Source organism: Perognathus longimembris, chromosome 7 (assembly GCF_023159225.1).
Source record: "Perognathus longimembris pacificus isolate PPM17 chromosome 7, ASM2315922v1, whole genome shotgun sequence".
Lineage (NCBI taxonomy): Eukaryota > Metazoa > Chordata > Mammalia > Rodentia > Heteromyidae > Perognathus > Perognathus longimembris.
In genome coordinates, this window is record NC_063167.1 from 36,169,402 (window position 1) to 36,196,303 (window position 26,902).

General features: G+C 49.3%; 2 protein-coding genes across 3 annotated transcripts in view; one reads left to right on the forward strand and one right to left on the reverse strand.

Moving 5' to 3' along the window:
• Positions 1–16: 16 nt before the first annotated feature.
• On the forward strand, positions 17–15,348 carry Mrpl37 (mitochondrial ribosomal protein L37). The gene is made up of 7 exons (XM_048351385.1): positions 17–431; positions 3,853–4,036; positions 4,126–4,241; positions 7,798–7,983; positions 9,738–9,895; positions 13,331–13,534; positions 15,138–15,348. Exons 1-7 carry the CDS (start codon positions 92–94, stop codon positions 15,213–15,215), a joined length of 1,266 nt encoding a protein of 421 aa, XP_048207342.1. The 5' UTR covers positions 17–91; the 3' UTR covers positions 15,216–15,348.
• A 6,691-nt stretch (positions 15,349–22,039) lies between these two features.
• Positions 22,040–26,902, reverse strand: part of Ssbp3 (single stranded DNA binding protein 3) — a 154,894-nt gene continuing 150,031 nt past the window's right edge. For both annotated transcript variants that reach the window (XM_048351388.1, XM_048351389.1), the window contains 4 exons: positions 24,959–25,037; positions 24,447–24,475; positions 24,253–24,354; positions 22,040–23,674 (listed from right to left, as the gene is read on the reverse strand). In XM_048351388.1, coding sequence (XP_048207345.1) covers positions 23,645–23,674; positions 24,253–24,354; positions 24,447–24,475; positions 24,959–25,037 — 240 coding nt within the window. In that variant the 3' untranslated portion in view covers positions 22,040–23,644. The remainder of the gene's footprint in view (positions 23,675–24,252; positions 24,355–24,446; positions 24,476–24,958; positions 25,038–26,902) is intronic.

The following is a 26,902-nucleotide window of genomic DNA, read 5'->3' on the forward strand; positions in this document are numbered from 1 at the left end:
ACCTTGGCGCCCAGCCCTTTCGATCCCGGCAGGCTCTGCGCGAGGAAAGATGGCGGCCTCCTGGTGCAGGGTTTGAGGAGACCGGATCGGTATGGCATTGACGGTGGGGCCCGCCAAGCGGGCGCTAGTTAGCCCTGCGGGGCTTGGGGCCTTCGGGGCCCCGAGACGTGGGGCGTACGAGTGGGGCGTGCGCTCCACACGGAAACCCGAGCCACCTCCATTGGACCGGGTGTATGAGATCCCTGGACTGGAGCCCATCACTTACGCGGGGAAGATGCACTTCATGCCTGGGCTGGCACGGCCGATCTTCCCGCCCTGGGACGGCGGCCGGAATCATCCGAAGTTCCGCCGCCAGCTCCCAGTTCACGAGCATCCATTGTACAAGGATCAGGCCTGCTACGTCTTCCACCAGCGTTGCCGTCTCCTAGAAGGTGAGGCCCCAGGTCCGGTGGGAGGGAAACTGTTCCTGTGCCCTGCATGCACTCCGACTCTCTGTGGCATGGCTTTGGGCAGAAACTTCCAAACTGTGGTTCTTGGTTTCTTCGTCTGCTATAATAGTGACTTCCATCTTCCGAGATAGGATCGAGTGAGATGTAAGAAGAGATTAAAATAAAATGATGTGAGGGAGTAATGGAACGACTTGGTTTGAGACTAGCTTAGGCAAGAACCAGTTTATGAAAACTTCTCAACCAATGGCTGGGCCCGGTGGCTTGTGCCATGCATAATGTTATCCCAACTACGAGGACGTTCTGAAGGGTGAGAAGTGGCATCCAGGCAGAGGATTCCTGTCTTGAGCAGTGTCAGGAATTATTTTTCAGAGTCCAAGAGGAGGGAGGTGTTTTAATATTAAGAGGTCCTTTCTGAAAGTGGCACTCTAGCTCAAAGTCGTAGATGAGCCAAAGAGCTCAGGGACAGTGCCTAGGTCCTGAGTTCAAGCCCCACAACTGATTAAAAAAAAAAAAAAAGCCACTCAAATCAAGATGGAAAGAGGACAATTCCTAATCGCAAAATGGTTGAGGTAAGTGGGAGCAGTGTTTTCTAAGGTGGGATTAGGAAGGAAAGGTAGACCTGGCAGGGCTTGGGGACTAAGCCAGACATAAACCATAAGTTTGAAAAACAAACAACAACAAAAAAAACACCCTGAAATCATTTGGTCAACCACTTCAGCTGTGCCATCTTGTTCCTGCAAGCTGACAAGCCATTAACCACTTCCATAGGAAGCTTCTCACATGACTGGCACCTTTGAGTAATCCTGATAGTGAGATATCAAGTAGAAGCATGGTATTTTAGAAGTTAAGACCACACTTTTGGCTATCCTGAAAAGGTATCCTATGCTTCTATCACTCACAGATTTTTGGCAAAGGGTATAGTAAAACTTACAAGATATATTGCTAGGAGTGCCAGTTGGGGTCATGGAGTGATTGTGGACTTCAGGGTAGATAGACTGAGGTACTCCTCCTAGGCTCTGTCACTTACAAGTAGTATGGCCTGAAGCAGAAATCCTTAATCTTAAATTTCTTCCTACCATTTCATAAAATAGTATCTAACTTGTAGGGAAAACTTCTGGCACAGGGTTCAACAAATGTCAGCTTTAATGATTACATATTATGTGTATATACTAGTGAACCATAACATTTTAGTTCTTTATCCCTTTTCAAGTTTCAGGAACAGTGGCACTGTTCAGCACCAAATCAAGTTTACCTGAAACCCAGTCCCCCTGGACTTTCTGCTGTACCACCCTATCCAGATACTGTATTTTGAAGCATATATTTCCACTGTAATGTCTTTATCAGTTTTAAAGTGAAACATCTCAATGCCCTTGTTCATTATTACTAGAGATATTGACTGAGGTGTCCCTGTAAAGTGTCCTAGTGGTACTTGCCATGTCATAGGGAATGTGCTGCCCAAACAGCTTTTTAAATGATGTCCCCTGGAGTTGCAAGGTTTTGTTTTTTTTCTTTTTCCAGCTGGAATACAGGTGCCAGCCAACCACTTTCTTTCAATTTGTGGGTATAATCAGTACAAAGGACATAGTGCAATGAACTGGGTGCTGGTGGTTCACACCTGCAATCCTAGCTACTCAGGAGGCTGAGATCTGAGGATCATGGTTCAGTCAGCGCAGGTAGGAAAAATCAGTGAGACTTTATCTGTAATTAACTACCAAAAAGCCAGAAGTGGAGCTGTGGCTCAAGTGGTAGAGTACTAACTTTGAGCAAGAGCTCAGGGACAGCACCCAGGCCCCAAACCCAAGCCCCATAACTGCCACCAAAACCAACCAACCAAACAAAAAAAACCATGTAGTGCTATCTTTGATCTGAGGGTGGAGGTTGGTATGTTTACTTGAGTCAGAACTTAGCCTCTAGGGCTGTGTCTGTTCTTCCTGTAGGGAATCCAGACTGTGGGACAGTGAGGTGGGGGAGGTTTTGCCTGGCATTGCAGCCCACCCCCCCCCCCAGTAGTGAGGGCTCCCTAAGGTTTAAAGACTCTGTCACTCGGCGTTGACTCTAGTTTAGTTTATATACCACATTCTGAAAAATATACACAAAATTTTAAGTAAAACTAGATTAAATTAAAAATCAGTGAAGGAATCTAGCATAAAGGGAAGAATAAGATGAAATGAATGAAAAAAAAAAACCCCAAAAAACTATCCACTCTAGTAGGTCTGATTGCTAAAGAGGAGACCCAGATTTGGCTCTAGACTTGCTAGCAGTGAAGAGGTTACAGAGTCAGGGTTAGTTAAGTAGGCCAACTCCCCTTTTTTGTAAATGAAATTTTATTTGAATATAATCATATACACATGTTAATTATTGCCTAGAAACAAGGTATACTATCTCACCCTTTAAGAAAATGTTTGTTGACCCTCTGGGATAGTGAAAAATGTTTGCAGTTATGCAGTTCACTGTGTCTATAAAACGGCACTATTTCTGGGAAAAGCCCAACCCTTCTCTGCTAAGACCAGAGAAAGGTTCAGAAGGTCTAAGCACTTTCATGAATAAAACAACATGCTTAGTATGACTCTGGACAAATACAGCAGTATGTTTCAGTCTGTTAAGAAGTGGCTAATTGGGCTGGGGATGTAGCTTAGTGATAGAGTGCTTCCCTAGCATGCATGAAGCCCTGGGTTTGATTCCTTACTACTATATAAACAGAAAAGGCCAGAAGTGGCACCGTGGCTCAAGTGGTAGAGTGCTAGCCTTGAGCAGAAGAAGCTCAGGGACAGTGCCCAGGCCCTGAGTTGAGGTCCCAGGATTGGCAAACGAAAGTAGCTAATTATAGAATATCAAGATTAATTTAAGTGTGATGTGAAAATTATCTATTTAAGTAGCCTCAAACTCGGCTCCTTGAATTATTCATGAAGATCCAGAAGTTATTCCCATTGTTTCCAAAGGCTACTTTCCTTTGATAAGATGGCATAGGTTTACTCTGGGGATTACAGGTAGTAAATGAGATAACCTTTGTTAACTTGTACTTTTCTAATCAGAATTGGTATATGGATTAGTAGTGGAATCTTAAGGGCTGTCATCTATCTATTTAGTCCCATGTGCTCAGGTCTATCATCAACCTATAGGGCTCAGCCATAGACTGTCTGCTGTATCAGCTGCTGTTTCAGTTCCTCCTGTGGCAGGTGCTCAGTACTTCAATTAACTGTTCACTATCTTGAAGATGATCATTTCTGAAGTCAAGTTGCAATCTGGCTCCCATGGCTTCTGTTGCTTCCATCCCCTCAGATGTCCAAGAACAAATCCCGATTTCTCTTGAGGCAGCCTTTTCCCCATTGTGCTACCTGCCAGCCTGAGCATCTTTTCTCAAACCACCTTCCCTTTTCATTATTCTGTGCTGATTGTCCCAAAGGTGTGAAGCAGGCCCTCTGGCTTACCAAGACCAAGCTAATCAAAGGCCTTCCTGAGAAAGTGCTCAGTCTTGTTGATGATCCAAGGAACCACATTGAGAACCAAGATGAGAGAGTTCTGAACATCATTTCTCATGCTCGTCTCTGGCACTCCACTGAGGACATCCCCAAGAGAGCGAGCTACTGGTAAGTTCCTTCATAGTAAATAAGATTTCCAAGAGCCAACCTGTTGCTTTAAATCACTAAATGACTCTTTTTTTTTTTTTGTCTCCAAGTCCAGTCATCATGAACAGCCTGATACAGCTGTGTAAATCCCAGATTATCAAGTACCCTTCTCTGGCCAAGAGGATCTTTGCTCAAAACTATGCATTATCTACCAGCTGGAATCGAGGTTGGTCATCTAGTATTCTAAAAAGCCTTGTTCTGTGTTTTTTATTTCCTTACCCTCCAACTTACCACTTTCCTACCCCTACTGCTACCCACATACCTATCCTCCCTTCTTCACAGCCAGTTTTGTAGGCTCAGACCATCCTTAATATCATTAGCCATATCCTTTCCTTTTTTGTTTTTGACTCTTTCCCTCCCTTCTCCCTCCCTCCTTTCCTCTTTCCCTCCCTCTCTCCCTCTGTCCCTTTCTTTCTTTCTTCTTCTTCTTTTTTTTTTTTTTTTTTTGCCAGTCCTGGGGCTTGAACTCAGGGCTTGAGCACTATCCCAGAGCTTCTTTTGCCCAAGGCTAGCACTCTACCACTTGAGCCACAATACCACTTTGGCTTTATCTATTTATGTGGTACTGAGGAATCGAACCCAGGGCTTCATACATGCTAGGGAAGCACTGTACCACTAAGCCACATTCCCAGCCCTTCTTTATTTCTTTCTGTGTGTGTACCAGTCTTGGTACTTGAACTCAGGTTCTGGGCACTGTCCCTGAGCTTTTGTGCTCAAGTACACTGCTCTTCCACCTGAGCCTGAGCTTTACTTTTGGCTTTTTGCTGGTTAATTGGAGATAAGAGTCTCACAGACTTTTCTGCCCAGGCTTTGAAGAGTAATCCTTAGATCTCAGCCTCCTGAGTAGCTTAGATTATAGGCATGAGCCACCAACCAGTGCCTGGCTAATTTTGACCATTTCTTTCTAAGACTATTAATTTGGCCATTAACAACTAGCCATGGCTATTGAGTATCCACAGTATACTTAGAATGCCTCAGTGATGAAGATAAGGAGATAAAGCACATAGAATCTTTGCTGTTAATCATGGTGTATTCTATTACAACATCCCTCTTAGTCCACTCACCTATAAGCACTCTTCCAAATCCATCTTCCTCCTAGCTGTTAGAATGGTCTTTCCACAGTACGAATCTGTTCATCTGTCTTCTTGTTTCAGGTCCTCACTGTCTCCCAGTAGCTCTCAGTGATTTAGCAGCTGCCTAGACTTTTCTGTCTTGTCTCCAGCTCTGTGGCCTCATTCCTAACGTATGGCTTGGAGTTTGATATCATGCTTTTCTATCTGTGTGCCTTTGCACTTGGTCTGGACTGCTTTTTTCTGTTTTTCTGAAAATACCAAAGTCTACTTATCTGAAAGGCTCAATTCAAGTCTTTTCTTTTTCTTTTTGTGCTGATCCTGGGACTTGAACTCAGGGCCTGGACACTTTCTGAGCTTTTGTGTTCAGGGCTAGTGCTCTACTACTTGAGCCACAGCTCCACTTCTGGCTTTATTTTTGTGGTCAGTTGGAGATAAGAGTCTCTTGGACTTTTCCTCCCAGATTGGCATGGATCCATGATCCTTAGATCTCAGCTTCCTATGTAGCTAGGATTACAGGTGTGAGCCATTGGTACGAAGCTGGAGCCTCTACTTTTGTGAATCAGGCTGGTTTAAATGCTTCTCCTAAGTGTTGTTTATGTTTCTGGTGCCATCATAGCACTTAATACACCACATCACAGTTACCTCATCCCTTCTGTCTGCTCCACTAAACTGTACTCCTGGTGGCAGGGCCCATGTTTGTTCTTTTTGTCCAAACTATTTGACAGTTCATGGCACACAGGAAGACCTGAGTGAAGGAGCAGGTGAACAATACCAATTTTTGGAGCGTTGTAGGACACAGGTGCTCTAAGTAGTGAAATCTTGGAGCAGGGAAACCCAGCTATGGAGTGATTGGGGACTTCAGGACATCTGTTTGGTCAGGTTTCCCTGGCTCGTCCCTTTGCATATGCACTTTCTGGCAAGAAGTCAGCCTTGCAGAGGTAATGGCACCACTAAGGAAATTAGTGTGCCTCATTAATGGAGAGTACTTGTTGGCCCTTCATCAAGTATTACCTCTAATTAAACTGCCCCATTTGGAGCTGTCACTGAAGGAGGGATGTGGAGGGAATTGAATTAGAAACCACACTGGAGTGGTCTGTGGGGAGAATCTAAAACCTAAGGTTAGGAGAGGTCCAGGCACATTTATGTTTCTTGCAGATTGTATGTAAGGGAACAGGAAATGCTTTAGGAAACTAATTTTGAGGTGCAATTATGATGTACTTTAACAAACAGTCAAAGTTTATCCATTTGCAGCTAGAATATCCAGTGTTTACACCCGCAATCAGGGTGGCCACATTGATTGAGTGGCAGTGCTGTTGACCTTTATATAAGGACACCAGCCTGATCTATTTTTCTTTTTTTTTCCTGTCGGTCATTGAGCGACTCAGAACTTGGGCTCTGTCCGTAAGTTTTTTTGCCTAAGGCTAGCACTCTACAACTCTGAGCCATACACCACTTCTGATTTGTAGGTGGTTAATTGGAGATAAGGGTCTCACAGCCTTTCCTGCACAGGCTTTGAACTTTGATCCTCAGGTCTCAGCCTCCTGAGTAGCTAGGATTACAGGCATGAGCCACTAGTGCATGGTCCTGATCTCTTCTTTGATTTGATTATTGAAACTCACACACCTGCAGAGGAGTTTTGCCTCCATGGAGCCCCATGCAAGAGCCCATGCTCAAGCAGTCTTCAGGTGCCTTTTGTCTAGTGGTAGAATGTAGTTTCCCATGGGGGACACTGAAGTACTTGCACATTCATGGTGGCACACTAGCTGATAAGAGCGAAATGAAAGTTTGTTTCATCAGGCACCTACATCTCCATGCATAATCTGATTCATATGAGGTTTTCTGATTGCCAAACTTCTCTCCGTTTGGGAAGTTAGGACTCTCAGATTAGGGCTTTCCCTACGCTTAGGAGATAGTCATGACCCCCAGGCTGTATCTAAACATGGTTTATACTTGCTGAAGCACTTGCTGCCTAGTAAGCTTCTTATATACAGAGAGAAACTCTTACTTATTTCTGGAGTCCAACTTGGAGCTAGTGCTCAGGAATATCTATATAGGGCCATCCAAACACTCAGGGGTCATTAGGCCATGGGTTTGTCAAAATGGGATACAATAAGAGTGCATTAGCTGGCCACTGATGGGCTCATGTCTGTCACCTTAGCTGTGTTGATGGATGAGATCAAGAGGATCATGGTTTCAGGCCAGCCTGGGCACAAAAAGTCTGAGAGTCTATACCAGTGAAAGAATCTGGGTGTAGTGGAACATACCTGTCATCCTAGCTGTGGTAGAAAGTAAAATAAATAAGAGGATCATAGTCCAGGCAGGAAGTGAAATCCTATATAAAACCTAACTAGGGCTAAAAGCATGGTTCAGCAGTAGAGCACCTGCCTCGCAAGTGTGAGGCCCCGAGTTTAGACTCTAGCACTACCAAAAATAAATTTAAAAAAATATACTGGGTCTGGTTTGTCTTCCTCTTGGATCCTAGGATTAACGTACTAGTGTCAGGTTTTGTGTTTTGTGATTTTACTGGTCACCTAGAAAACTATACTGGATTTGAGGCTCATAGGGACTAAAAGGCTTCATGTTTTGCTGAGCCCCCCCCCAGGGCCCCCCCCAAAAGCTTTTGGACTGACCATCATTTTCCCCCTGTAGAATCTGTTCTCCTTCAGATCCGTGGTACTAGTGGTACCCGACTGAGCACCAAGGACCCTCTCCCCACAATCGCCCCCAGAGAGGAGGTTGAAGCTACCAAGAGCCATGTTCTCGAGACCTTCTATCCCATATCTCCCACTATTGATCTTCAGGAATGCAATGTTTATGATGTGAAAGAAGACACAGGTAAGGAGCACAGCCTTTGGTTTAGTCAGTGGGGAGATGAAGGACATGGGGCCTTTTGAAGGGAAAGGCTATACAAAATACCTACCAGTGTTAGATACCTCTCGTGCATTTTCTTCTAAGACCCAGGTAGCAGCCTGTGTGACAGGTACTGAGACTCCCATTTTATAGGCCAAGAAATTGCAGCTCCAGGGGATTTTGTTCAAATGTTGGTTTCCTACTTTACTCTTGAGAACAATTCTGACTTGAGAATTCTGTGGGTGGCTTGAGGGGCTTTCCTGGGTCTTGTGAAAGGCACCTCTTTCTGATTGCACTATAGGCTCTGGCCAGCCTCTTTTTACCTTCCTCCATGGCCTTGAATCCAAACTCCACCCCAGAAGCCACCATGGCCCAGTCTGTCAGCCCCAACACCCTATGTCAGTCCTTCCTGTTCCTACTTATCCCACTTCCCTAGCCTCCTGATTGGACAGTATGACCCCCAACTAGCTAGCATTTTTAGAGGAGCCCCTCTAGAGCACCAATTTAATCCCACCTCTTCCCATGCCACTCCTACTGCCACTGGAGCAAAAGCAAGTTCTCCTTACCTCATTGCATGAAAGCCTTTCTGTCTAACCCGGCCCCTGTCTTCAGTCCCATTTTTGCTCCTCCTCCCACCTTGTTATTCCAGCTGCACCTTACCCTTTATTCCCCTTCTCACAACTGGCTTTGCCTTCCTCCCTCTGCCTGAGCTCATGGCCCTCCTTGTCTGCAGCTAACCGTCCATCTGTCACAATTTGTCACTGGAATTACTTCCTCCCAGAAATGCTGAAATTGCTCAGTCTCTTCAAGACTCCTTGTTTCTCCTTATAGACTCTCAGAGTCCTTTGAGTCCCCTCTGATCTGGACATGGTCCTGTATCGGTATCACCAGTTTTCCTGTCTCCCCTCTAGGTTGTGAACTTCCCACAGGCAGTGGCAGCCTCTGCTTGAGCTCGGTGCTGAGTGTGTGCTAAAGGACCAAGGCATACAGGAAAGCCATGTCTCTTGACCGGTGCTGGGCTTTCAGAGCCTAAGCTCCTAGCTCTTTCTCCTGCTCTTCATCTACTCACGCTCACTAGAGATCCCCAGCTGCAGAATGGCCATGTTTATTTACTATTTGATGAAATGCTTGCCAACCTGTGATGGGTGGTTCTTACACAGATGTTCCAATGTAGATGACAGTGATTTAGGAATGGCAAATAACCTCAAAACTATGGGAATAAGAAAGCAAATCATTTGTAGAATTATGAATTTTAATATTAGTAATAAATAATTTGCCTATCTCACAGTGGGTCGGAGTTTATCTCTCCTTTGCTCCAGCCTAGGACCCATTGGAACCCTTTTTCTGCATTGCTCTGAGTCACCCTTAGTAGTGACATCATGTATACACTTGAGTGAGAGGCAAAGAGATGTTAGGACAGGCATGCAGCCCTAGCACAGGTTGCCAAGAGTTTTTATGTGAAAAGAAATAGTAAACAAAAATTTTAGGTTTTGCTGACCATGTGTGGTCTTGGTCTCAGCTGCCCCAGACAGTGTAAATGAGTGTGACTCTGCCCCAGTAGAAACATCATTTCTCACAGCAGGCAGCAGGGTGGGGGGAACCAGGGGATTACCACCCAAACTAGAGGGATAGCAGGCACCTCAAGAGTGTGGTTCCTGCCTTGTGCCGAGGTAAGAGGGTGCTTCTGAGGCTCTGTGGCAGGCCGATGAATCTGTCTCTTCTCCACATGAATCTTGCAGGATTCCGGGAAGGCTATTCTTACCCTCATCCACACACCTTGTATTTCCTGGACAGAGCCAATACAGCAATACACCGCTTTCAGCCTGATCAGCTTCGGGCCAAGATGATCCTGTTTGCTTTTGGCAATGCCCTGGCTCAGGCTCGGCTTCTCTACGGGGTATGTATATGGAGAGGACTACGGAGCTGCTTGGAGGAAGAAGGCATGGGGGGAGGAGGGGGACTCATGCTTTACTGAGGAATCTTAGGGGAGAAGCAGTTCTACTCACTCTGAGGTGACAGGTGGACCTCTGCTGGAGTCCGGCTATGTCTGTGCTTTACTCAGACGCAGTAGCCCACCAGGTGTCATTGGAGTCCCATTTTCTAATCCGCAGAATCTTTAGGAACTAATCAGTTTGACCCATGATCCATAGCAATGAGTGAAGGAGAAAGGACTGGAACAGGATACATCCCACTCTAGAGCATTCTGTTGTCCAGGCTGCACACATCTCTCTTGCTATGTAGGATGAGAACTAGAGCACAGGGCACCATTAGGAGGCAGAAGAAAGTAAGGCTCTGCAGGTGGCTCAGACCTGCCACCAGCTCAGAGTGGGTTCTAGGAAGCAAATATGCCACTTGTTGGTAGTACTTTGATCCTAAAACCTCAGTGGTGTAGAATAGACTCAGTGGTTGTCACAGAGAGGTGTCCCAAGATGGGTGGAAAGCCTGGCTCTGGAACAAAGGCCAAGAGGGCTACATGGGAGCCCTAAGCAGGCCTAGCATATCAGATCCCTGGTCTTGATGGTTCTGAGATACTACTGGGCTCCTGGGTCTTGGCTAGACCCTAAGGCCCTCCAGGAGGAGCGAGTAAATTCTAACTGCTGTTTCTCATCCTAACTGGCTAGATACTGTTGGGACTCTGGATGCATGGTTAGCTGCATGGGTAGGGAGTGGAATGGACCCTGCCTTATTGAGCCCTGCTACATCCTAGGCATTTGTTAGGGTTCTTGTTAGCAGTGGTTCCCCAAAAAATCACTGGAAACTGTGGGAAATGCACTTCCCATACTTCCTTAATCACAAGCCCTGGGGTTGGGATCTACCTGTTAGCATTGCCAAGCCCCCCGGATGATGCTGGTACAAGCTCAAGGTTGAAAACCCTGTACTAGCTGAGTTCCGGTGGCTCACACCTGTAATCCTAGTTCCTCAGGAGGCTCAGATCTGTGGATTGTAGTTCCAAACTAACCTAGGCAGGAAAGTCCTTGAGACTGTCTTCTCCAATTAACCACAAGAAATCTGGAAGTGGAGCTGTGGCTCAGAACACTAGTCTTAAGCAAAAAAGCTCAGGGATAGTGTCTAGGCCCTAAGTTCAAGCCCCATGACACACACTCAGAAAAGCCCTGCTCTGAAATTTGAAGACCACTGCACAATTTACTCCTTGTAGCAACCCCATGTTAGAGACGCTGTTAGTGTTGCTTTTCAGGATGGCCGAGCCACCTGACCAAGGTAATATAGCCAAGAGGTTGGCAGGTGAGCTGGGGGTATGACTTAGCATGTGCAAGTTCTGTTTCCAGAATGGCAGAAGCAGCAAGGACAATGACAAAGAACAATTAGCAGCTGTCACTTTTTTTTTTTTTTTTTTTTGGTCAGTCCTGAGTCTTGAACTCAGGGTCTAGGAACTGTCCCTGAGCTTCTTTTGCTCAAGGCTAGCACTCTATCACTTGCGCCACAGTGCCACTTCTGGCTTTTTCTGAGTAGCTTATTGGAAGTAAGAGTGTCATGGACTTTCCTGCCTGGGCTGGCTTTGAACTGTGATCCTCACATCTTGCCCTCCTGACTAGCTAGGCATTAGCCACTGGCGCCTGGCTTCCAGCTGTCACATCTTTACCTTCTTTTATCTTTCTAATCCTCGGTAGATTGGCTTTATTCCCATTCCTTCATGGCAGACTTCCTGAAGGCTCTAGAAAGTTGGGAAACTCACTCAGGACTCCACAGCTGATGAGCGGGAACAGGGACTAGATCCTGGATCCCTCAGCTATGAAGGATGTGCTGCCTTCTAGCTTGGGCATAGGAAGGAAGCAGCCACATGCCATGTCCCAAGTCTGCAGGCTCACTGTAGCCCGTGCCAGCTGTTGCTGGAAGAGCCTGAGTAGTAAGGCTTCCACTAATTGCCACCCAGTTGGGTAGGAGAGAGTCCTCCTCCAGCCCCTCCAGGTACAAATTATTCCTGGAGATGTGAAGTTGAGCAATTATGGGAAGAGCCTCCATGTAAAAGGTAAAATTGCTGAGAAATTTATGTACTACCTGCAGTTTTATTGATCTGTAGAGAGAGATAAGAGTCAATACAGAATTCTCGGCGAACACTTACAGGTGCTTTTCTCTTTATTTATTTCTCATGCAGCTAAGAACAGGTATTTCTAAGGCCAACAGCCCCAGTGTGGCCCACACTGAGGTCTGTCATTAGCTATTTCTAATGTCAGATCATTCTCAGGGGGAGCAAGGCAGCAGTGCTTTTGCATCAGGGACACCCTGCTTTGTGTAGCCTGCTCACTAGCTCTGTCTAACAAATAGCAGTTACCAAACTGGATTGTGGGAAGTCTCTGGAGGTTGACCTTGTGACTTATCATCCAATGGGGTGCTGTTGCAAACAAGAGCGTTCCTACCAATATATACCCTGGGACACCAGGTGTAAGCCAGTGTGATGGGGTTTTAAGTGACTTAATAGCCTGGGGTTTGAGCCTGGTTCATATCTCATTGGTGACTTTGAGAAAATTGTATCACCTCTCCAAACCTGGTTCTTTATCTTTTAGATAGAAATGTATGTCTAGATTTGTGAAAGTAGAAGTTAGTTGTTATGGAAAACGGTTGAGACACCTGGCACCTAAGAGGCCTTGAGTGAGTGGTTTTAGTGTCATTACCCTTACAAAATGACACTTAAGTGAAAGAGCGTTCACCGCCATGCTGACTGCCGAGATGCTGTGTGCCACAGCTGGAGTGGATCATGCAACCCTGTTTGGGGTTGTGTGGGAGCATGAAGTCAAGTGGCTGGCATAGGTGCACACATGCAGGAAGTCACAGCGATGCCGGGCCCTCAGCTGCAAGGTGGAAGTAGACAGTGCACGCTGTCTAGCAGCGACCACTTTGGTTCTGGTACCACACATATTTGTGACTTCAGACTCATCAGTTCACCTCACTGGCTCTTTCCCCAACTGTCAGATGGAGCGAGAAGTGGCTGACTGACATTGTGTCTGTTCATTAACCTCCAGGTTAGCATTTGATAGCTGATGCCACCGTTGCTTTCATTGGTAATACATGAGCTTGAGGATTTCCATCTTTAACCTCACAGCTCACTGCCTGCACTCCTTAGCTCACCAGTAATGACCTCTCAGTGTCCAAGTTGAAAAATTGGCCCCCTGGGGCCTTGAGCCAGGCTGGGTGAGAGAAGCCTGGCTTGGCGGTATGCTAACCCTTCATCCCTTCTATCCTCACTGACCCAAGGTGGAGTTGTTGCCTGGGAGCAGGTAGATTGGAAAAGGTAAAACTAGATGCTGCCTGCTCTGTGTTATTTATTGCACTCCCACAGTTTGTGATTCATTTACTGGCCCCCTTTTCCACTCAGAACACCTCCAAGGTCTTGGAGCAGCCCATAGTTGTGCAAGGCGTGGGCACGGATGGACGTGTCTTCCAGTTCCTGGTGTTGCAGTTGAATACCACAGATCTGGACTCTAGCGAGGGTGTCAAAAATTTAGTATGGGTGGACTCTGACCAGCTTCTCTATCAGCACTTCTGGTGTCGCCCAGTGATCAAGAAGAAGGTGGTGGTGGTAAGTCCAGCTATGTCCAGCTGGGTGGTTAGAACAGCATCTTGACTCAGCCCACCAGGCCAGCCTGAGAACGCTAAGGATGGTCTTGAAGGAGAGCCCCAGCTCTCGGGGTGTCCCCCCTACCCCTTGCCCTTCCTTCAGTTCCTGCTTCCCTCTGCCTGCCTGTCAGCCATCAAATCCAGTTCCTTCTAGCGCTCTGCAGGCCTACCCCCTTGGTCACCACTGCCCCTTCTGTTAGGGGTTTCTCTCCCTTGGCCATCCTCCCCTTGTCCTTCCAGGTTTAGTAAGTTCCTCAGCACCCCTGATCCCTGCCCTGCCTCATTCCAGTGCCTCCATAGGCCCCAGGGATGCTGCTGCCATCACATCATAGTCACACTGTTCCTCCGTGACCACCTGTGCACCTGAGCTCAGAGCTCTGCCAGGGCAGGGTGTGCAAACGACACACTCATTTCACCCACGGATCTGCCATTCCCCCTGCACAGTTGCTTTGGCTCAGTAGACCATCCTTGTGGCTCTCTTCAGAGCAGCAGTGGTGTCTACAGCAGTTTACCTCTAGAACACCAAGCAGCCATCGTGCACTTTGAGGAAAGCAGCCAGGGCAGGGCTGCTGCTGGGTCTGTGACTAGCTGTGCCTGGCACAGACTCGAGTCCAGGCTTGCTGAGTGCCCACTGGGTCAACGTGTCAGCTCTTGTGTCTGCTTGGAAACACCTTCCAAGCCAAGGCTCTGATCCCTTGTGACCCATGCAGTCAGTCTTACCTGCCATCTTACCTCCCATCTCTTGGTCTCGTCCCATTTTTTTTTAGGTCCCTTCCCACCAGTCTCTTCCTTCTGGAATATGAACTCAGTGCTAAGCCTCAAGCTGGGTTTGGTTAGACGGCTCCCACTTCTCCAGCTCTAGCTCCTACCTGTCCACCCCATCACTTCACTGGAGCCTGGGCTCTCGCCACCCTCACCCTTGTCGCCTCCACTAGGTCCCTGTGCCATTGCCTTCACTCCTCTCTCCAGTGCTGCCTTCCTTTCCTTTTTCTAGTCCATTCTGCCTACCCTTGTGCGCGTGAGTTAATCATTTCCCTTCTTGCAGCACCTTTTTTGCTCCTGCAGTGAGGTCTGTCACCTTTTATTATCACTCCTTGTACACCTGACTGAAAGCTCCTTGGGGACAGAAACCAGATCATGGCGCTTCTGGGTCTCTCGAGCAGAGCAGAGGCCCAGGACAGTGAGAGCCAGAGCCTGATAAACGAGTGTTGAATGGGTGAGGGATTATTGTCCCGGGATTAAAGAGGGCAAGCGGCCTTTTGTTCCTGGCGGTTGCAGTGGAGAGGAATTAGGGAGCCGGGCAGTGTCGGCCGACAATTTGGTTGATGAGTGCCAGGAATGCTTCCTGTTCTGACCGCAGCCCCTCAGGCCTCAGGCGTCTCCAGTGCCATCGCTCAGGGTCCTTGGCCCCTGTGAGAGGCCACGGGGGGGGGGGGGGGGGGGCGGGAGGTGGGGGGAGAGAAGCAGTGAAGATCCACACTGACAGTTTACAGAAGACTGACCTCTGCTTTAATTGCTGCCATTAAATCCAGTAGCAGGATCCTAATGGGCTGTGTTCTTTCCAGGAACCTGTTGGGCCAATTGGTTTCCAGCCAGAGACATTCAGGAAGTTTTTAGCTCTGTATCTGCATGGCGCCTTGTGAGTCAAGTGTTCTGCTTGTGGCCCTCTGAAGAAGCCTGTGTCCTAGGCAGGTGGTGCCTGGTTCGCGGCGGCACTGCCATGCTTGCTCAGCCTGGTGATCTCAGTGGCAATAAAGAGCTCTTTCTTCCCCTTGGCCTGTGGGTGTGAGGGGGCTGCCAGAAGGGGGACCTCTCATGGACCATACCATGTTGCTCTTTTGCCCCCCAGACAAGTGTGGGCCCCGGAATCTGGCCTGTTTCAGTACAAGCCCAGCTCTGCCCCAGACCCATTTTGGGGGGCAGGGTTTCAGTTTCTTTATCTAGAACTTGCTGTTTACATGCTCTTACCTGCTTTGTTTTGTTTTTTGAGACAGGGTCTTGCTGTGTATCCTATGTAGCTGCCTGGAACTCACTATGCAGTCTAGACTGGCTGCCAAACATGTGATCCTCCAGCTTCCCAACTGCTAGGACTGTAGGTGTATATTACCACACTTGGCCACTTGATTCTTTTGGAAATTCCAGGTTGTTTCTGTTGTGCCTGCCTCGTGACATATGTTGTAAGCAGGCACTGAGTTCTTACAGAATTGTTTAAATCAGGCAGAGAATTTGAAGAGAATATTCATTGTAGTTTTCTCTAGTTACCTGGATCAATTGAGTTTCATTTGTCCAAATAACACAATTCTTATCATGGTGTCACCGTTGCCAAGCACCTTGTACCAAACATCTTAATTGTCACACAACCCCTACAGTTTAACTAGCTACAGTAGCTGGCATCTCTGCTTCAAGTAAACAGGCACAGCTCTATGCCTAAAATGAGCCAACAGATAATGGAAAGAATGTCCACGGGGTTGTCCCCAGCCGAGTGTTTTGGGTCAGCCTCCCTGGGATACTTGTGGAGGTGTATGTATGTGCCTGTGGGGAGGAGCTTCAGGCCCAGCACCTGTGGCAACAGGTAGCAGTTTGTGTGGGTAGGACTGAACTCAAGGTGTCACACCTGGGGCCAAACCTGAGGCTTCAGCCAGACCCACAGGGTCCTGGGGCCGAGTTGTTTTACCTTGACATCCGTCACCAGTCGGGCATATACATGTAATAAGCGGCAGTTGTGGACTAGGCCTAGTGTCCTGGCACACGGGCTCTCCCTCGTCAAGCGGCCACGTTAGTGTGTGCTGACGGATGCTAGCTTGCTTCCAGTTGGTCGTTAGGAGGAAGGCTGCCGGGCCCACCCTTATCCGTGCATCATGGTCTGCTCTTGCTCTTGTTGAATGTAGCATTGTGAACACTGGTGGGAATTCATGGAGCTGGCAGCCCCCTGGGGAGGTCTCCAGCCAGAGGCCACTGAGTCATCTTCAGAGAAAGAATCTCCTGGAAACTGTTTAGATGGTGAGTGAGAGGGCGAACTGAGCAAGGCCCCGAATAAACACAGGCAGCACGGGAGCTAGTCGCTTGACAACTGCCCTAGGTGGGCCAGGGTGGCAGGGTGGCAGGCAGCCTGCACTTCCTCTGCCTCCAGGCAGCCATGCTACAGTGGGGCCTGGAGTCTACAGCATTCAGTGCACAGGGTAGCTGAGCAGGCCTGAGACCACAATGGAGTATGAAGAGGTGGGAAGTTAGTATGTATTGACAACTGCCCCCTCCACAGATGTACTCCTTTCCCCAAGTCCCCAGTGCCACCGCCTCATCCCCACCCCCATCTGGCTTTAGAACCTGTGGGCAGTTGCCCACAGGCAGCCTGAGTCGGAGGAGGAAGCAGGACGCTGGCAACAGAAAGCCACCAAGGGACCTCTTAAGCAGTAGATTTTTGGAACCGAGGACACTATGTTGTGAACTTGAATGTGAACACATTTCTCGTAATCTATGGAAGTGCCTGGCTGATCCATTAGGGAGCTCAGCTTGTTTGCAGCAGACTTCACGAACAAGGGAGTTTGGTGGTGGGGGCCCCTTCCTCAAGGATTGGGATCAAGTTGCACTTAGCTAATAGGTTTTGTCTAGATGGCTTTGGAAATTTCAGAAACTCCTGAAAGCTGGGCTTTGGGGGCTCACTTTTTTTGGGGGGGAGAGGGTGGGGCCTCAGCTGATCCTCAGGAGAACTTTGGAACTAGCATGGCCATTCAAAGAGAGATCATGGGCCTGGGCCCACCTCAGCCATGATCACTACTTGGGAGGAGAGAAGCCTTGGGGAGGCAGCCTCTGGAGGAGTCCCTGGCTCAGTCGGCAGTTGCTGTGAGGTTGTTCGCCCTTCCCTCTTAGGGCCACGGGGTGCTATGTTAGGTAACAAGTCCAGAAAGGCCTCTGAGACTGCCATTTGGATAGAGGCCAGAATAGGAGGAGGGAGCAGGCCAGGACAATGCCTGGGGATACTGGGAGCTCTGAAATGGTCACAGTCATGGTGTTGGGGAACAGCAGAGAGACCAGGGGGGCACAGCCATCAGGACCTGTGCCCCTGCCCCACCAAGTCACAGGTCACTGAAGCCTGAACTTTATTTTATTTTTATAGTACGAGAGATTGTACCCAGTATCTTGCACAGGTTAGGCAAATGCTCTACTGCTTGAGCCCCTCTCACAGCCCTTTATTTTTATTTTGCAATAAGGCCTTGTGATCTTATCCTCTTGCCTCCACCTTTTGAGTAGCTAGAATTACAGGTGTGCACAAGCACACCTAACACAGGACTGACTTTTATAGGTGGTGACCCAGCCTCAAGTCAGGAGAGGCCTCTTCAGGTCGGTGTGCTGCGCCTAAGACCAGCCCTGCCCTTGCGAAGGGCATGTTTGACTTCCTCTGCCATGGACCTGGGATCTCAAACCAATACATCGTCAAACATGCCCCCCTTGCACACTCCCAGTACAGGGAACACACTCCTTGGCAGCTCTGGTGGCGAAGTGTCCTTACGGGTCAGGAAGAAAGTTTCACTGCAGCTTCAACTCATGGTCCCAGTTCTGCCTTCTGGGGCTCCTTTGCTATCTAGTCTCCCAGCCAGGGTAGCACCCTGTGGACTTGAGAGGCTGGGCACTGGGTGTCTGGCTCTCTCCCTCTGATTCTGTCAGTTCACCCCTTGTCTCAGCTGCCTGCTCCAGTTCACATCACAGAGCAGGACTGGGACCCTGCTGCTTCAGCTGCTTAGGAAACAGGCAGAGCAAGGCTGGTGTTTTCCATACTGGACACACTGCCTTGGTTATTGCTAGCTGAGATTCTCTGCCCCATGGCTGACACCTCAGGCCACAATCCCTTAGACCCAAAGTTCCATCCAGGGAGTGGGCCTGCTTCTCCAGGGCAGGACCTCCACCAATGCCCAACATATCCACAACCGTGGGTCTCCTCATCCTCGGCCAGTGAAGGAAGCCAAGAATAGGGCAGGACTGGGGCCAAGTGATGAGCTTCCCCACTATAGATTTCTGGGGAAGTCCAGCTATTCAGAAGCCCATTTTAGATGTGCCTATGGATTGCAGTTCAAAGCCAGCTCTGGCAAGAAAGTCTAAGACTTACCTCCAATTAACAACCAGAAAGCTGGAAGTAGGACTGGCTCAAAGAGCTAGAATGCTAGACTTGAGCAAAAAGAGCTCAAGACAATGCCCATGCCCTGGGTTCAAGCCCCATGACCAAATAAAGTGCCTGCTGTGTGCCAGGTATTGTGCTGGGAATCTAGAGACATTGAATAAAGGTGTCACGCTGTTCCCAGGAGCTCTAGTCTGCAGCTAGGTTCCTTTGGATCTGAAGTGCCAAGTACTTACAAAGGCCCCTCGCCTAAGCACCGGCCTCAGGTGACAGTGTGCTGTGGGGACAGGCATCCTGAGCACAGTCTAGGGACAGCTACTCAGTAGCCTCCAGTGACTCCAGGAACACTCACTGGGCACCCATGGACTCTATGCCCTGAGCTGGGTGACAAAGATGACATAATTCCTTGTTCAAGGGGACAGGTATAGAGCCATACAGCACAGGAGCCCTGGGGGCCCAGGCAGCTGCCCTAGCCTTAGGAGCCTCCTGATGGAGCCAGTTGAGCTAGGTTCCACAGGAAACTAGGAGAGGTCCCAGCCAGCATGGGGCACAGAGAGAACCAATGTCCTAGGCCAAAAAACCCTCTAGGGTTCTATACAGTGGGAGCCTAAAGTGCCAAGGACCAAGAAAATGCAGGAGAGCCCATGGCCCACAGTGTCTGTCTGCAGAGGGGGAACTCTGCCTTAGCCCCCACCCTGCCTCGAGCAGCAGAAGGGCTGGGCCTCCACAGCTCAGGCCACCACAGTTCAGAGAGGCCCCAGAAACCTTTGCTCTTCTAGGCCCTCCTCCCCTCCTTCCTCTCCTCTCCTTGGCCTCCTCAGCTGGCCCCTCTTCTTTCTCATCACTGACAGCCCCAGGGTCCTGTCCTGGGTCTGTCTCTACTCCCTAGGTGATTCCAGCCAGTTTTGTACCACCTCAATTTAATTTGCTGTTCCAGCCCCACCTTGGCAGGGGTTGAGGAGGGGGGGCAACATCCTTCCAGGTCTTCTCAACAAACACATGGTGAATGGATGAAAGTTAAGTTGGTAGAGGCTCAGGGAGGTCTCTGGGGCACCAGAAAGGCGGAGACAGAGGTGGGGAATTGAGGAGGTGGCTGAATGTCCAGACCACAGACTCTGGGCTCCACAGTCCCATCCTCCCTTGACATCTGGTCCTTTGTGTCCAACCCCAGCCCCAGTGCTAAGCCCTCAGTGACCCCAGAGTAGAGCAGAATAGGATCAGCCTTTCCCCTGCCTAGCTCTACACCTAAGCCCCGAGGAAGCCAGTGGGTCCAGTTCCACTTAAGTCAGGACCAGTGCTATTGTGGAAGCCTGGGATGCTCTGGGCTAGGCACCTAGGGTCTGTGGAATCTTGGAGCACCCAGTCCCTGTGTTCGTGGACAGAAGAGGCTCCTCAGGTCACTGCACTCTAGGTTCTACTTTCCTGGGTGCAGGGGCGGGGGCGGGGGAGCTGATTTCAGGGAGCTCAGAGAAAACAGGTGTCCAGCAAGGCTGGCCTTTCCCACTTGTGGGCCCCTAGTCAGGTGTTTTATGGACAGTGTGGACTAACAGGGAAGGAGTGGGCCAGGTGCTGGTTGCTCGAACCTCTGATACTAGCTACTCAAGAGGCTGAGATCTGAGGATCCGTTTAAAGCCAGTTTGGGCAGCCTTGAGTAAAAAAGCCAAATCAGAGTACAACGCCTTGAGTTCAAGCCCTAGTACTGGCATGCACATGTGCATGCACGCGTGCACACACACACACTCACACACTCTCACCAGTGGTTATCCTGGGTCTGACTCCTCTACTATTCCCATCTGCTTCTGGGATGAGCTACTAAAGCCTCCCTCCGTGGAAGGACTCTGCCTCTCCTTCAGGACTCGGCACCAGCATCAAGTGGAGCTCCAGCCTGGCCCTCATCTCTTGGTCAGGCCTGGGAAGTGTAGTGATGAGGTGGCAGGAAGAATCCATCCTTTCCTCAAGGTTGGGGCTCTGGGGTGGCCCAACCCAAACCAAGGAGCTGAGGCCGTGGGGGAGCAGGGAAGAGTGCTTGGTGTGGTACCCTTCAAGTGAGGGTGCTCTGAGGGCCCCTCCATCTTCTCCTCCTTCCCAGCACTTGTCCTTAGTTCCTGTCTGCCCCTAGTTCCTCTGAGGAACCCCACCACTGAGGAGGCAGTTATGAGAGGCATCATTCACATCCTGAGTCCCCTCATCTGTCCAGCAAGACTGTTGCACTTTTCACAAGCCAGGCAAACCATTATCCCCATTTCACAGATGAGAAAATCAAGGCACAAACTTTGCCACACTGCAAGTAGTAAAAAGGCAAGATTTGACCATGGTGTTGTGCACTATTCTCACAACCCTTGTAAACTGAATTCACACCTTCCTGGGGCTCTGCCTAGTCCTTGAATGAGATGCTCCCCCAAACATTAGCATGGCAGTTCCACTTGTCATCTGCCTTTCTTCTTACCCCTGCCCTCAGCACTTCCTGTCCACGTATTCACCCCACATCCTGACAGCCTCACCTGATCACTTCCCTAAAGTTTAGGTCTGTGCTACTCTAAAAATCCTTCCAGGGTGCCTGGGCATGGTAGTTCATACCTGCAATCCCCACTCCTTTGAGGGTAGTGTCGGGGAGGAGTAGAGATTGGGTGGCTGGCCTAAACAAAAAAGTTGAGACCCTTTCTCAAAAAAGCTGGGCACAGTTGTACACACCTGTCATTCCGGCTCCTTGGGAACCCTAAGTAGGATCTTAGCCCAGACCAGCCTGGGCAAAAAAAAATGTAAGACCTAATATGAAAAATAATGAAAGCACAAAGGGCTGGAGGTGTGGTTCGAGTGGTAGAGCACCTGCCTAGCAAGCATGAGGCTCTGAGTTAGTTCAAACCCCTGTACCAACAAAATGAAACAAGCTTGGCCAGCAGCCTAGCCTATCGCCCTACAGTCACTAACACACCAGGCACTTGAGTGCAGGGCCTTTGGCCTATCTGAGGAAGTGGTGGCAACCGCAGCAGCCTAGCCAGCTATCGGGCCTTACAAAACAGGGAGCTCCTGGGACCCTTTGTTTCCCAGAAACAAAGACTTTCCAGCAGTGTAAGCATGTTTTCAGGACAAGAAACGGACACTGTTAGCAGGCTCCCAATATTTCAAAGGAGACTGGGGGAGGGGGGGAGGAATTGTCCCTCCCAGCCCACATCCCCAGGGGTCCCCACAGGGGCAGCTTTCTACAAAACGCAGCACAGACGTGCCCAGGAAAAGGCAGGGGCCAGCCACACCCGGTCATGGCACCAGGCACAGAATCTATGCCCCATGAGTTGCCATGCACTTCACAATCAGCATAATAAATGCCACCCCATATCCCCCAAACATGTCAGGAAGGGCTGCGGAAAAAAGATGTCCCTTTAATAAAACGTTATCAACATATATCGTACACAAACTACAATGTATCATAATTACTTTTTTTCCTCTCATAATTCAGAACCAGACTACAAGGTAAGAAAAAACACAGAAACAGCTACAATGTTCCCAATAATCCGCACAAGGTCTTTTTTTCAGGCAGATGGTATCTCACATAATATGATATACATGGGTCAGAAAGGGGAGGTAAGAAAACAAAGACCAGCTACGAGGGAGGGGCGAGGGGGTGAGGAGGAGGGAGTGTAAATGTACAAAGAATTCCGTGTCTTCCAGGACAAGACACGCAGGTTCCCGTAGGGGTGAGGCGAGGGAGGCCGCTGATCTCCCCCCTCCCGGGAGGGGAGACGGACTCCACCATCGGGTTTGTCGGTTTTTGAAAATAAAAATAGGACTGGAAACAGCACGCCTGTTTGGTTGCTGGTGCTCCCCCCACCCCCCCACAGCTATGCCAAAGTCTTTCCATCCAGTTCCAAGCATATACAGAGCAATTCTGGTCAGCATCTTGTCTTTGAAAAAGGGCGAACAAAGAGAGAATTAAAAAAACAAAACAAAACCCAAACTCCAGCCCACCCTGCCCATGCGCACGGAAGTGATGGTGTAAGAAGCCTGGGACCAGAACGTGGAGGTCACAGTTTCCATGGCCAGGTCACAGTCATCCAGTGAAGCTGGTGGGGCGGAGGAGGGGCCGTGGAGGCAGGGAGGCTGGGCGGACAGAGGCCCGGGAGAGGAAGCAGTCCTGGGAACACAGTGCATGCGCCGGTCCTGCGGTGGTCTGGGCTGCGGTGTGGCAGGGCAGGTGGGCTGGCCCCGTGTGACGGGGGAGGGCTGGACATCCAGGTGCACTGCGGTCGCTAGCCAGGCCAAAACACCAGCTGGAAAAGGCTGACTTCCTTTCCTTCCCAAAGCAGCTTTTTGAAAGAAACCACGGATTGCGAACTGTCCAGCTTATGGTTTTGAGATGGCTACAAAGATAGTGTGACATCTCACACCTGCACTGGCGTTCCAGGTGGAAGGGCCTGGGACGGACAGACAGACAGCAGGGCTTGTGGTTTTTCTCCTTTTCCTTTCTTTTTTTTTTTTTTTTTTTTGCCCTTTTCCTTTTTTTTTTTTTTTGTTTTTTGTTTTAAAGAAGAAAACAAAGAGGTTGATTGGGATGGAGGGCTTGCTAGAAGCTTCCATGTTTAAAAATTCCTGTCCCAAACCCTTCCCACTTGAAAACAACAAAATCCCAGTAATGAAAAAACCCCAGACAAAAAAAACTCCAAAAAAACAAAAAAAAAGTCATTACAGAAAAGGCCCTTTCGGGGAAGGGCAAGGGGTGGGATTTTTCCGGTCACCGACTTGAAATACATTTTTGCTTTTGAGTTCTGTCCTTCATGTTTTATGGAATAAAAAGTTCAGCCTTTTTATTGCATGAAACTAAAATTGGAAAGGTAGGGAGTGAAGGGGGTTGGAGAGGGGAGTGGGAGACGCCCTCCCCCAGCTCCTGGTAACGACACCTCACTTCTTGCATAATTTCTGGCATCTTCCGCCTGCAATGCCGGCTCTCAGCGTCGCGGACAGGGGGGGTCACACACTCATCGTCATGCTTGGAGAATACTGTGGGAAGAAGCGGAAAAGGGTGTGAGTTCCCAGGGGAAGGTTCTTAAGGTTCAGTGACACCGATGGACAGGGCCAAGATGAGGGGGTAGGAGGTGAGAGCTAAGGGCCACTTCTGGGACCAGCCTGTATGCCCTTCTGGAACGCTGGCAGCCACCCTGGTCTGCCACTCCACTGTCTGCCCTTCTTTGGGGCAGCTGAGAAGCAGGGAGCCAAGCTTGGGGGAACCAGGGCTCTCCAAGGTTGTTTTCTGGAAAGGAAGGCATACAAAGAAGCCCACTATGGGCAGCACAAGGGTGGGACACCCTGCAATGTCTGGTTGCATGGCTCTTCCCCACAAGGCCAGGTGGAAATGGGCTCCTGGGCCATGCTGCCTCTGCGTAGCTCTCAGTGCAGGGCTTCTCCGGTTAGCTTGTGGTCCCTCTAGAGCCCAGCAGTAGCTAGGTGAAATGGAGATGGAAAGCCCATAGCATCCATAGTGCAGACCAGACTCAAACTCAGTAGCTGGCTAGTTCCCAGGCCTCAGCAAAAAAGACCAGGACCTAGGTGTAAGAGGAGCATGCAGCAGGTGGCCTTACATTGTCATTCTGGAAGGAGTGGAGGAAATTCCCTCCTAGCTCGCCGTCGTCTCGTGGGGTGCCTGGAGGATTGCTAATGCCACTTATGTTGTTAGGAGAATTCTGGGGGAAGAAGAGAGGAGGTGAGCCTGTGTCCCCTAGCCCCCACCCCCACAAATGGGTATGCCAGGGAGGAGACAGCCAGCCATACTCACTTTTGGAAGTCCATCTATGTCACCTGACCCTGGAAGATTAGAATCCAATTCAGTTTCTTGCTCATTCTTCCCTGAAAGGTCTCCAGCCGCCTCCCTGGGATTCCCCCCAGATCCCACACCCTATGTAGAGAATTTCCTGTCCAGGCATCTTTCTCTCTGGAGCTTCTTATGTGTCAAGGCATGTAAGAAGAATCAGGCGCTGGTGGCTCATGTCTATAATCTTAGCTACTCAGGAGGGTGAGATCTGTGGATCATGGGCAGGAAAGTGCTGAGGCTCTTATCTCCAGAAGCAAAGCTATGGCACTGAGTGGTAGAGCGCTAATCTTGAGCAGAAGTGCTCAGGCACAGCTATCAGGCCAAGTTCAAGCCCCATGACTGACAAAAGAAAAAAGACATCTAAGAAGGCTGGGTACCAGTCCTAGTTGGGCCAGGAGCCTGGGCAGAGGCAAGGAGCTGGGAGTCAGGCAGGGGACAGCAGGAACATGACGTGGGACTGGAACTGACTTACTTACCTAGTGATCCGTTCATGTGGTGCGGCTCCATGCCACCCATACCTCCCATCGGGCCGTCCGAGCCAGGACCCATTGGGAACTGAGGGGAGAAGCAACAGGGCATGGCTTAGTGTGGGGCCCAGGCCCTCGGCATCCCTCATGGCTCCTATACCCACTGAGTTGGGCAATAAACCTTCAAGGGCACAAGCTCCAGGCCATAGCAGCCCAGGAACTCCCATTCGGGTGTCTTCTCCTTGTACCGGCCTGAGCTCTGTGCACCTAGGTGGCTGGAAAAGGCTCCTAGGTACCGAGCAAAGGGACGGACTCAAAGGAAAGGACTGGCTAAATGCCCCCAGTTCTGTCGACGGTGCTCATCCCATCCCTATGTGCAGAGCCTGGCTCACTAGCTGCAGCCACACAGGTATCTGGCAGTGTCAGGCCAGAGGCCAAAATTACACATGCTTTTTACAAACAGGAGAGAGGAAGGCCAGGCATTCTGGCCCAGGGCTGTCTACAAGTCTCCTCCAAGCATCGCCTTGAGCATGAAGAAGTTTTAGGGGCAACAGAGAGAGGACCAGGCAGTGCTGGGGTCTTTCCACATAGAACAGACAGTGCAGGCAAATCTGAACCCAGGGTTCCATCCTTCTCCATCCACAGGTTGCTTGCAACTACCAAACCCACGGGACAGGAGACAAGCAAAGGCCAGAGCACGGCTAGGCACTTGGCCTGGGCTAGGTGCTGAGGATACAAAGCCGAGCCTGAACACAACTCTGGGGTAGAATCTGAGCAGGCAGAACCAGGCTAGACATCCTGCAGGAGCAAAAGGTCATATAGGGGATTGGCAGCATGGAGAGGCAAGAAAGGGCACGGGTATGCAAGGAGCAAGTCCTTGACGGATTCCAAAATGGGGCTGGGAAGAGCTGCTTCCCCCTTTACCCACCCTGTGCTGCTCTGGGGTACAGCACCCTTGCCTCCTCTGTGCTGATAAACCTTATGTTTACTATCCCACCCAACACGAGAACAGAGTGACCAATGTTTCAAAAGCCTGGAATGCAGAACCTAGCCAAATATCCCCAAACATGCTAACATATACATTATCACTTGGGAATAAATCTATGTCATTACCTTAACATAAATACTTAACAGTCAGGTATTTACTTGAAATTACATATTACTGTGCATTTTTGTGTTCAACACATTTGAAGTGCACCCACAGGGTTGTGCAACCACACCACAATCCATTTCAGAATATTTCTATCACCCCCAAAGAAATTGTGTGCCCGCTAGCAGTCAGTCCACACTGTTTTCCCTCCCCCAGCCTCAGACAATCACAAATCTACTTTCTGTCTCTGTGGATTGGCCTATACTGGACACTGAGTACTAGCAGAATCACACTACTTTTTCACTTTGAATGTTTTCTCATGTTGTTACATACACTAGTATTGACTTTTTAGAGAGGGGGAAGTACTAGGGTTTGAACTCAGGGTGTTGTGCTTGCTTAGCTCTGCTAGCAGGACTGGTACTCTTATTATCACTTGGGCCATTCCTCTATTCCTAACTTTGAATTATGATCCTCCAGATCTCAGCCTCCTGAATAGCTAGAGTTATAGGCAAGAGCCACTGGCACCCAGCTACTTCATTCCTTCTTCCCTGTATGGGTGCACCACGCTTTAGCTTGGCACTTGACAGTCCGTTCAAGATGTTGAGAGAACTATTTGCATGCAAGGCACTGTGTGAGCACATTTTCATTTCTAGAAATATAATTGCCAGGTCATATGGTCATCCTATGTTTGACCTTTCTTGGTCCTATTTCCAACAGCAGCTATACCATTTAACATTCCCACCGGCAAAACAGGAGGGTTTTGGTGTCTCCACATCCTCCCCAAACCAATCACTAGCTACACACACACACACACACACACACACACACACACACACACGTAGATATATACATACATATATATT

Excerpts from the sequence above, each read along its gene's own strand:
- Mrpl37 (XM_048351385.1), top strand. The coding sequence starts at position 92 with ATGGCATTGACGGTGGGGCCCGCCAAGCGGGCGCTAGTTAGCCCTGCG. Across the intron at positions 432-3,852 it reads GCGTTGCCGTCTCCTAGAAG|GTGTGAAGCAGGCCCTCTGG; the intron begins GTGAGGCCCCAG and ends ATTGTCCCAAAG. Across the intron at positions 7,984-9,737 it reads TGATGTGAAAGAAGACACAG|GATTCCGGGAAGGCTATTCT; the intron begins GTAAGGAGCACA and ends TGAATCTTGCAG.